At 41.6% G+C, this 12,148-nt stretch overlaps 1 protein-coding gene across 1 annotated transcript in view; it reads right to left on the bottom strand.

Annotated features, from left to right (window-relative positions):
- LOC147180968 (ephrin type-A receptor 3-like) overlaps nt 1-12,148 on the bottom strand; it is a 153,060-nt gene that overhangs the window by 34,825 nt on the left and 106,087 nt on the right. The window contains exon 10 of the mRNA XM_086075735.1: nt 9,561-9,669. Within this exon, the coding sequence (XP_085931861.1) occupies nt 9,561-9,669 (109 nt within the window). The remainder of the gene's footprint in view (nt 1-9,560; nt 9,670-12,148) is intronic.

Genomic DNA, 12,148 nt, shown 5'->3' on the forward strand with positions numbered 1-12,148 from the left:
CACAATGCCTCGGATGCCAGATCTTTATTGTGCGATATTACTGGAGAGACTTGCAACACCCACATGAAGAGACTTTGTTGATTTTACCGGCAGATTTCTAACTCCAGCCTATTCAAAATTGTAATTCAAAGTCAAGCATTTTTGTTTCAAACATCCAAATCACAAAACATCCTCGGCAATGACTATTCATTATCAAAATAAATTCCTTTGCTCAGAATGTCTTTGAATTCCAAACACATTGCATTCATTTTTTTCCATGACATACCAACTGCATTTCTCTCAAAGACTCACATTTGTTTTGTGTCATTAAAATTTAAAAACCAACCATAGGCTGCACAACAGACGCTGAGGAGGTAAAAGAGCTCACCCACACAAACATCGGCATTGACACAATCTGCTAAAAATGTGCATAATACCTGTCCCAATACTAATATTGTGTATTTATTTTCAACTCCTCAGTGGTGGGAACTGACAAAAAAATAAATCAAATACCGCTAGCTATTTTTTTTTATATTTCGTACACCTTTTTGACATGCACATAATTCATCTGTATCACAGCAGCATTCCAATTTCAATATATTTTAAAAAAATCACACCATGGGGGCTAGTATTTTTGTCATTCCATATATTCATGGTTTTCCCAAAAATCCCCCATTCATTCCAATTAAGGCAGCGATTCCCCCAAAGGTTTTTTATCGTTCATTCCAGTGGCACTTTCATTAACAGGCATTTACATCATTCGGTTCCAATTTGGAACTTCCCCAAAATTGGCCAAAAATGTAACAATTTTACCCTTACAATACAGACAAAAAAAATCCCTATTTATTTCCAATGACAATTTAAATAAAAACAGATTCACATTGTCTCCATTTGAAGTTCCAAACGTTCAGCTCATTCAATTTGCATGTCAAAAATTCAAATTTACCCCCCCAAAAAATCCCCACTACAATACACACAAAATTATTTTTCTATTCATTCTTAATGACACATTCAACAAAACAGATTCACTTCATTCCCATTCCAAATGCTGATAACTCTTTACTTTCACTCCCAACAATAGAAAATAGCCATCTCCACTCCATCTCCAGTTCAAAGGAACTGCAAGACGATCTCCACTTGCGGATTATGTAAAGTTGGCCGCTGTGGATGGGCACTTGGGAGACCGTGTGTCTGTGTGCGCTGAGGTACATTCTTGAGTCTGTACTTTGTAACTTTTAAGTACAGGAATTGAATTAGTGCTTCGACTCTTACCGCGCTCGTTCTTTTAAGCAAGTATCATTAAATACAGAGTGTGGCTACTTTTCACCTCTGCCGAACCTACCAACAAATATCATCAACAAATTAAAACATCGCTAACACACAACAGTGTGTCAGGGAAAGAAACACTCCGCTATTCACAGGAGATGACTGCGTAGCAAGACTGTAGAATCATTAGATGGCACACTGGACGGGATACACACAGATGCTGCGAGGCAGAAGCTGTAACATGTTTAACAAGGAGAGAGAGAAAGTGAGGACCTAGGGGGTGGGGGCGTGCGGGAGCGCACTTTGAGTGAAAGGCCATCTGCTGAATTCATGGTTATGCCAGTCGCTCGCTCGCCTCCCACCACCCACCTGCCAAAGCCCCCCCCCCCCACCCCATGGGGACCAGAAGTGGCAAGTTCGCACACAAACACACACTTCCACGCCTGCGCTTACAGAGCAATAATGGCACCCACACAAGCGTAACTGGTGTGATTTGTCAGAGCCGAGCGGCATCTGAAGAGCATTCCACAGTTTTTCCGCTAATGGTGTGACTATGGGTTACATGCCACGGAGGAGGCAGGACTTCTGATTTCCTGGTTATCACACATCAGCTTTGTTTCCGTTTCCTGTTTGCGACGTGTGGGCCGCGTCCCAATTCTTGCGCTTCTGCCCTCGTGCCCCTCGGTTGCGCGTTCCCGTTAACGGGTGCGACTGTGTGGTGTGTCTGTCTCAGTTGTCCGAAGCATTTCAGAGAGTTGAGACGCCCCGCGCGCTCCCGTCGATGGGCGGTAGTGCGAGTGTTGGAACACGGCCATCAGTGACGGGAAACAACGGAATCATGGCTTTGAGACTGTCACGGTTTGGGGGCTGCGGCAGCGACGAAGAGGCTTGGGGCTGCGACAGCGCCACTCCAGACTTGGCATATACATTACAGCCGTTAAACGTCCTCAGCGTTTTCTTTTGTACACACGCAAGTCTTGAGAGGCTTCTGTGTGTACGAGATTTGTTTCAGGAACGAAGCCGGCTTTGCTTCCGTCTGGACGAGGCCCAAATACACCAACACTAAAGAGACACACCTGGGGAACACAATAGGCTGAGGGCACTGATTGGTCACACACACTGGGAAGGGAACAGAGACACAGGTGGACGTGATCAGACATATCGAGACAGGGGAAGAACTAAGGAACACATGACAAACACCAATCACAGACGAACACAAGAAAACACACCCAAAATAAACAAAACCGAAACATGACAACTTAAAGGAATACGAGACTTATGAAAAACTAACCAGCTATTCTGTGAAATGTTTAATTTCAACTCTTGAACCCTGAAAAAAATGTCAATTTATGTTTACCGATTATGATTCCATAGCACTTTTATGAATATTTTTGCATTAAGTACAGTATCGACCATTTTGGACAGTCACATGATCATTGTGACGTATCGCATGCGTAAAATACACATTGAATGACATGCCTGCCAGTGACAACAAAGAGACTCACGAGGAATTATTGCATCCCGCGATGGACATCAAAGGTGGAATTACGCCCTATAGCAAAGAAGCACTTTTTCAACAGCAATACAGCCACGGAGGACTCGCCAAAGATTTGTGTCCAGCCGAAAGCCGGATGAAACTGGCCGACTCATTCAGCCGGCCGGCTCATAGCGAGTCGAAGTTGGGCAGCGTCTACAAGTTGTGTTACAGAGGCTCAAATTACCAGTCACGTCACCATTGACATTGTTCACTCTGGAAATGTAAGTTGTGGACGGTCCCTAACCTGGACGGTAAACATCCGGGTGACTTTTACTCTACTTGGCCAAGCTACATGTTGTCGGCTAAGCACGCTTTTGCTCACACTAGGAAAGGCCACCCACCGCCGCCCCACCCCCACACGGAACGACATAAAACCTGACGTGCTGAAGATTTTATTCTGATCAGAATTGGCGCAGTAATTGGGATAGAATACGGTCTATTTCTTGCCCATTACATCAGTAAACTCCCAATCAAGTGAATGACGGCAGCTGTCGGATAGGATAATGGCGTTGCGCACGGTATGTTTTTATTTTGATACTTAATCGGTTTAAAAGAAGATCGAGTGAATAAGGAATTGCGTAAAGCACCAAGGAGCTGAATTTGATTGATAGCTCTGCTTCAAAGACAACCAGTAACTCATTTTGAATTTGCCAAAACCAAAAAGTAATTTCTAAAATGCAACAAAAAAATGCGAGGGTAACATTTTGGGCAGACACAGTAAAGAAAGCCCACACTGCATCTTCTGTGAACACGAGATTGCGCACATTATGACGTCACAAATATGTGACACTACCATAGGAGAGGGGAGGGGTTGAGGAGTTGGCCACAACTTGAGCCACAAAGACAACAGATGGACCAACGTGGCATGTCTATTATTATCAGTGGATTTCTTTATTATCTGGTTTATCTGTATGACGTCAAATTGGTCGATATTATCATGCATTTCTACCAAGTATCGATCCGTGCCCATCCCTAACATGTATAAGTATATATGTATAAATTAGTAGTAATAATAATGTATATTATATATGTAACTAATTGATCACCACACAGAATATTGTGAAGTTGTCATAGTGAATGCTCAAAAGATTACAAGTCGAAGTCTTTAGTAGGTTTTGAAGTAGATAAAAAAAAAACGACTTTCATATCAGTAACCACATTCATGGTTCTTTTGCCTTTATTTTAGCATAAGCCTAAAATATAAGCAAACCACTTGTGTATCATACATCTGATGTGGTTTGCTGTAATACAGACTCATATTTATTGCTTGTGATTCTTAAAAGATACATGGGAAGAAGACCTCGAAAAATAAACGCATACTATACATCACAACGGCAATATTGAGGCAAAAACATGTCATTATTATTATTTTTTAGAATCATTCAGCCCTACTGACTTTTTACCGAATTCGAGTTCCTCCGCTGCTGCTCTCGGTTCCCCAATGCAGCTTTGATCTTCGCCTCGCTCCCCCGACATAAAACACACAAATCAAAGCCCCGCCTAATGCGCGCGACGCACAACTTTTGACAGCTGCACAGATGCTGTTTAATCGAGAGCGGTAATCAACACCGCTTCCTCCCCGGTGCGTCCCCGTGTCTAAAGAGGGTGAAGATGGAGGGAGACAGCGACAGAGAAAGCGACCTAAAATTGATGTCAGCGCATCGACCCTCCTGTAAAACTCAGTTAACACCTCCCGGCCTGCATGTGAGAGCTTATTAGCCGAGTGTGAGTGTGACTCTGCATGCGTGCGTGTCACATCACGCGTGTACAAAACGTGCTACATTTAACAGCTTGTTTTACGTCTCACGCACACAAACTCACACAGTAATTCCCCTTTGATAAAAAAATAAATAAATGGTGACGTGATCTGTAAATGAAACATGCGTGTATGTTGGTGCACTTGTTTGTGTGTGCTTTAGAGGCAAGTCTTAGCCTGATTACATCGCTCCGACTCAATAGTGAATAGAGCACTCCGCCTGATCAGCAATCACCTCAATCAATACTAATGTTTTTAGCGTGTGTTCATAAGTGTGCGTTCGCATGTGCACGTGCATCGGTGTGTGTTGTTCTTAACCTGTTGTTAATCTAGTTGGAGCTCATAGAGGTTAAACACTGCAGTAAGTCACATACGTCATCCCCTTTTCCAACCCATCCATTCATCCATCCATCTTCTGCCACTTGTCCGAGGTCGGTTCGCAGGGGCAGCAGCTTTAGCAGGGAAGCCCAGACTTCCTTCTCCCCAGCCACTTCAACCAGCTCCTCCAGTGGGATCCCAAGGCGACATAGTCTTTCCAGCGTGTCCTGCGTCATCCCCGGGGCCTCCCGCCAGCGGGACATGCCAGGAGGCATTCGAACCAGATGCCTGAGCCACCTCAACTGGCTCCTCTCAATGCAGAGGAGCAGCAGCTCTACTCTACTATAAGAGTCCCTCCCGGATGACCGAGCTTCTCACCCTATCTCTAAGGGAGAGCCCGGACACCCTGCGGAGGAAACTCATTCCGGCCACTTGCATCCAGGATCTTGTTCTTTTGGTCTATGGTCTATGGTCACGACCCACAGCTCGTGACCATAGGTGAGGCTGAGGGTAGGTAAATCGAGAGCTTCGGCTTTCGACTCAGCTCCTTCTTTACCACAACGGACCGATACAGTGTCCGCATCACTGCAGACGCTGCACCGATCCGTCTGTCGATCTCCCGCTCTAACCTACCCTCACTCGTGAACAAGACCCCAAGATACTTGAACTCCTCCACTTGGGGCAGGATCTCATCCCCGACCCGCAGAGGGCACGCCACCCTTTTCCGACAGAGGATTATGGTCTCGGATTTGGAGGTACTGATCTTTATCCCAACCACTTCACACACCGCTTCAGTTCCGACTCCCCGACGGACCCCACCCCTGAATAGACCTTACCAGAGAGGCTGAGGAGTGTGATCCCTCTATAGTTGGAATACACCCTCCGGTCCCCCTTCTCAAAAAGAGGGACCACCACCCGGTCTGCCAATCCAGAGGCACTGCCCCCGATGTCCATGCGATGTTGTAGAGGCGTGTTAACCACGACAGCCCCACAACATCCAGAGCCCCCAGGAACTCCGGACCGATCCCATCCACCCCCGGGGCCCCGCCACAGAGGAGCCCTCCAACCACCCCAGCGACCCCCTACCCCAGAGGCAGGGGAGCCCACCCCAAAGTCCCCAGACCCTGCCCCCACAAAGGAAGATGCGTTTTTCCAACCCACTTTTCCCATTTGATCTCCTTATAGACTTTTTCTTTTCATTTTTTCACCCCTCATCACCCATTCTTCCTTTTGTCACCTTTCTTCACCACGTCCCCTCATTTTCTCATCTCCATGCATTCATATCCTCATCATCTTTCTTCCCCCTTCAATACTGATTGTTTTTCTTTCCCTTTTCTTCTTAATTTCCCCATAACATTTAATGTCCTTTTCTTCCCATAATCCTCCTCTTCATGTCCGTTACTTTCAGTTACAGTGGTGCCTTGAGACATGAGTTGCATTTTTCTTCCGTGACAATGCTCGCAGGTCAAAGCACTTGTCTTAGATTACATTTCCCCGTTGAAATTAATATATATGTCAATAATGCCTTCCAGTCTCCCCCAAAATTCCAATAAAACTTTTTGTAATGCGTTTTAATGAAGAAATAGAACTCTAAAACATTGTACTTTATAACATATACTACTTAAATAGAATGTTAAGTATTAAATAATTACATCATGATTAATTTATTGCAGCTCCTTTTAGCGACTTGGCCCCTATAATACTGTACAATACTGTAAACTTAGAAAACTTTCACAACTGCTGAAAGTGACTCAACTAACTGCAGTTATATTAGTCATTATTCGCAGAGGATGAAAATGAAAACAAACAACATGGCAGTTCCGTCTGCCCCATGGCAACTGTGGCTACATATAAAGTTTTCCACCACCAGAGTGTAAATATGTGAGTGCATGAATAACGTATCCATTGTGTAGCATTTTGGGTGTCCGAAAAAAGTGCTATATAAATCTGATGTATTATTATTTTTATTTTTTTATTTTTTTTACTAAATCCGAAAAAAATCATTAATGAAATAAAATAAAACAAACTATATGTTACTTCTGATACAATAAATAAATAAATAAAATACAGCTTTATACTAAAAATATGACAAACTAATTAAGTCTAACTGAATAAAAAAACAAAAAAAACAATGTCAAACCCAACTATAATGAAAAGTCCAAAACTATTTTAGCCCTGAATCGCATGTCTAGTCCTGATCAAAAACTAATCAGTGTAGTGGGGCCGTTGGATGGGAGATGATGGACATTCCAGATCAGGACACATGCCGTCAATGCAAAGTTATGTGGTTGATTTAAATACACGTCATTATTTTTGTTTGATGTTTAGATTGATGGTAAACTTGCTGCTTGTTGTAAAGTGAGCTGAGTTCACTGCCATCTACAGCGCTTGCTCGTATGGCAAAGCAAAAACTTGAACAAACGACATATTGAAAAACTCGGGTCACTCGTACCTTAAGGCACCACAGCACTTTGTTTTTCTTTCCTCCTCATCCTTTCAACTTCTCTATCGTCTCCTACTTTATTTTCATTTCCTTCTCTTATCATAGCTCCTTGACCATTCTTCCTCTTTTTTTCTTACTGTTCCTCCTCTCTATTCATTTTCACATCTCCATGCATTCCTCTTTCCAATGCTCATCTTTCATTTTGTGTCGTTTTCATTCTCTCTCGTCGTTTCATTTCCTCCTTATCTTTTCATAATCTCTCCTTTTCCATGACTTTCTCTTTCTTTGTTTTCATACCCTCATCGTCCTCTCATTCTTAATTCATTCCATCTGCCTTCTATACATTTTGTCCCTTCTTTCCTCTCATTTGCTAATGCATCTTCTCCACACATCCTTTTTTCATTCCTTTCTTTTGTCAACCTCACAGATTTCTTGACTGATCCCAACCTGAAGCTCTTTTTCAAAGATCTTAGTGCCCCCTCCTCTCCCAACAAAAGGAGCTCATCTGGAAGGATTTGCTATTGCCCTATTGCAAACAAAAATGGTAACTGGTTGTTGGAGAGATCTTAGTCTGCTTGCTGGCTCCCATACTGTTGAGGTGCCCTTGAGCAAGGCAACCCTCTGCTCAAGTGATGCAGAACTGTTTGCACGCCTCTCCTTGCATCTCTCCTTGCATGCTTGTCTGTGTGTGTCTGTGCAACACAAAATATACAGCAGAGTGTAAATTGAATTTTCTCCTTGAGGGATTATAATGGGTGTGATAAGTTAAAAGCAGAACAGCACAACGCATGGACGAAAGGACCCTGTACAGTGACAGCGCACAAATTATTCTGTTCTTCTAATTTCTAGTTACTGATCGTAAAACGGCCACAAGATGGCGGCCGATACCGATCGGTATTATCGTGAATACCGATACCTTGAAATAAGGCCGGGTATCCACTATATCAGTATCTGGTATCGGTACTAGAGGTAGACCAATGTGTTTTTTTCATGGCCGATACCGATTATTAGTAGCGAAGGAGACTGATAACCGATATTCATTTTCAGTGAAAGGGCAATAAATATTGGTGTGAAAAAAATAAAATACAAATTCCATTTATGAACTTAGTGAACACCTTTTCAGATTTGCAAAATGATCACTTTTTTATTCTTTAATTAGACAATAGACAAACTTGTTTTAAAATGCTAACACAAAGTTCAGTGAGTTCCCAGGATCATCTGTGCGTCTAAATAAACTTAAATGAAAACTTAAGTAAATAGCTAATTTCTCCAGTAAATAAAGTTTTCCAAAATTTCGAAATACCATATCTGAAAAGTAAATTTTTTACTTATCTTTGGAATAATTTCAAACAATCACAAAAAAATGCAAAGCGTTCCCAGGGTCAGCAGCATCTCTTATAAAGTTAACTGAAAATTTAGCTCCCTGATATTAACACAGTTTTAAATAGCTCTTTTATTGACCGTCACATTTTTTTTTATTATTAAAGGCCGATACGATATTCGTCAAAATGCAGAATATCTCTAATCGGTACTTGCCTATCACTACTCAAGCTTTTTGGTGCTATTTTTCACGGCCCATTGTTTTTTTTGTGGGGTCAAATTTGAGAAGAAAGACAAATTTGCATGCAAGCTGTCATATATTTTTTAACTGTGGTAGCCAAGTTGGCTATTTATAATCAGTCAAAGAGACAAATTGCACTCTGGCCCTAGCTTGAATGCTACAAGACCACAGCGAGCATTTTTTGGTGAGATTTCATGCTATCTTGGGCCGAGTTTGGTCATCTTGGTAATGACATTTTGCAAATTGTTTGCTACCTTTAAACAAAACACTCCTCCCTTCTCTTTTAGTCCACTGACAGAGAGCCTAATTCAGTTCCTTTCATCTTCTCAACTCTCACCAGTCTGTATTTATTTTATTGTTTTCTCCCTCTCTTCGCCATCCCCTGTGTGGCCTTCCTTGAGATGCGGTATTAACCTCGAAAGGAGGCGCTCTTAGCGGCTTGTGTTCTTCACAGAAAAACTAACACGGCCTTTAGTTGGGCTTAAATGTCAAAAGTTAAATACACTGCCGTGGTTGACCCACCAGTACTGTAATCCTTCAGTATTAAACCTAAATATAAAAAAAAAAGACCAAAGGGCTGTCATTGCTCATGTGTGCAGTTGGTACGTTCTTGTGCGATTAGACAGCTTCAATTACACAAGTAGGAAAGAGCAACATCGCCTTCAACCACGAAACGCTCATTTTGAATGTTTGAGCTCACCTTCCGCTAACAACGAAGCACGTCACCAAGAAGATGAGAAGAACGACGCCACCTGCGATGGATATGGCCAGAATGGTGGTCTGGTTGGGATCTCCAATAGCAAAGACGTCTGCAGAGAGCGGACAGAGGGAGGGTAGCAGATTTAATAAAAGCAGCAGCAGCAGCAGCAATTGCAAATTAATAAATAATACAAGACAGCAGCAAAGTGATAAAAGCGAGCGAGGGCGCTCGATGGAATAGTAAGCAAGGCTCCTGATGAAAAGCACTTCTTGCGTTGCCTGCCTGTGAGGCACCGAGAGAAGACGTGAGAGCAATTCCCACTCGGGCCGGCGCTGTCCAACGTTGCATATAACAAGACTACCGGCCACAACTTTACGGACACATTGATTTTTTTTCACCACACCGATCGAGCAATTAATCACAACAAATATCCCATGTATCTGGCTTATCTGAGCGCTTGGCTTCGTGCACACTCACTGGACACATTATTAGGGACACGTGCTCGATGTGACTATATGGCAAGCCCTCCTAACATATAATATGCATTGGAATGTGTTGCAGATATCTGTCATTCACCTTTGCTCAGACAAACAGAACATTGGAGATTGGAGACTTAGCATTATTAGCATTATTAGCATTTTAGATATCTGCAGAATAAATGACATCACTTTAACCATTTATGTGTATGAGGGGTAAGGGGGGTTGTCATGAAGAGATATCTTACAAGTCATTTTCAGATATCTGCTATGTGAATCACGGATATCTGTGACAGAAGACAAAAACTAATAGAGTCAGCATCTGGAACTGGGATTATCGATATGAACAATTTAATAGCAGATATAAATTATTCACAAGCGGATCTCTGCAAGTGATTTGGTTCTTTTTGTTTTCGTTAGTAGCAACATTAGTCACGGTTTACATGTCCAAAAGGGAGAAGGAAGAAGTTAAAAAACGTATCTAGTCCTACCCCTTATTCTTTGTATGTTTTGACTTATTTCATTATTGATACAATAATAGGTTAATATACTTCTATGAAAGAAAAAAATGTACAAACCTGCTTGTGTATACAACTGCACATTGACATGTGCGTACATCTGTAATGCCAAACCACATTCACGTAAATAGCAAAAGCAACTTAATTTGTGAAATGACATTGCAGATATCTACCAGTAGGTAGTGAGAAAGACGTTGACATCTACAATGGTAATTGCATAGTCAAACTCAGCATCTAAATATTGAATCTGCTTGCCGCAGAACAACTATGAATGTGTATATAGCACACGCAGCTCCGGGTCTTGTTTGGTTTCGCCCACGTACCTAATCAAGTGTCCACTTTGTGTAATACAGCACTGAACTTGTCTGTGAATTGGCACAGTGAAAAAGTGCACACGTTGGCAATGACATTTTCCTGCTGCTTGCATTCCAGTATGTCGCAGAGCAGAAGAAGAAAACCTATTCATTGATTATTCACTGATGATTCACTAGGCTAATGTGTTCCCACAGTATGCCGCACGATCTATATCCACACTGCTGTACATTAAGAGATGTATGGCCTTCTATGCCCAGCCATCTGAGAATCAATGTGCACTTTGAAGAGCAGATTATGGGGCCTCCATTGCAGGAAAATCGTTGGCCCGTGACGAAGTGACGATACAAGTGAATGACAGCGAACAAAAGAAAAATAAGGGAAAGCGAGTTTGACGACACGTTGGCAGAAATATATATTGCACATGAAAGAAATATTTGCCCTTTTGTGAAAGAATGAAAGAAAAGTAAAACAATTTTGAAACTGATGAAAGTAATAATGAATACATTTTTATTGAAGATTCTCCAATGAAAAACTGTCGTTTTTTTGTTGTTTTTCTTTTCCTTGATTTCTGTAACTCTCAATGAGACTTATGTACTGGCCACTTCAGAGTCATTTGTTTTGTTCTTAGCCGAGTCAATATTACTATAAAGTGCCTTTGTTGTCCTCATAACAATCACTCAGCCATAATGAAAATGTAGCGGAATAATGAAATTCCGAAGTCTTATTATAAGCGTCAAACAGTTTGCACACCACTTCAATGAAAAGTCTGGTACAAAATATTTTTTACATATATGGATTTGGATATTTTTATATACCTGTATATGTTTTATTGTCCACAAGTTATTTGATAAAAATGAGTTATTTTGATCATGTATATTCTAGTTTCATAATCATATTGAAAATGGTATTTTGCATGTGTCTATACTTTCATGATGGGGTAATTGCCACTTTAAGAACCCCTCGGATGTTTTGAGTGACATCACATCCAGCATTGTCTTTCTTCAATGGGGGCAGAAGTAGTGCATATCTATTAGTAAAATATTAATAATGTAAATATTTACACAGATGTTTCCTAATTTGTAATTTAATTAGGTTTGTAGTTGGACGTTATCAAGCTCAACATGTCCACCCTGTGATAATGAAATGTCATTGCAGAAATGGGAAATTTAAGAATCACAGTCAGCTTGCGAAGTGCATCGTGTTGCAAAATGAAGGTCCAACATGTGCTCACTAAATACAAACATGAACCAAAAATGTCCACCCTGTCAGAAAGCTCACA

The sequence above is a fragment of the Leptonotus elevatus genome, chromosome 1 (assembly GCF_054856555.1).
Source record: "Leptonotus elevatus isolate MCC_2025b chromosome 1, RoL_Lele_1.0, whole genome shotgun sequence".
Taxonomy (NCBI): Eukaryota; Metazoa; Chordata; class Actinopteri; order Syngnathiformes; family Syngnathidae; genus Leptonotus; species Leptonotus elevatus.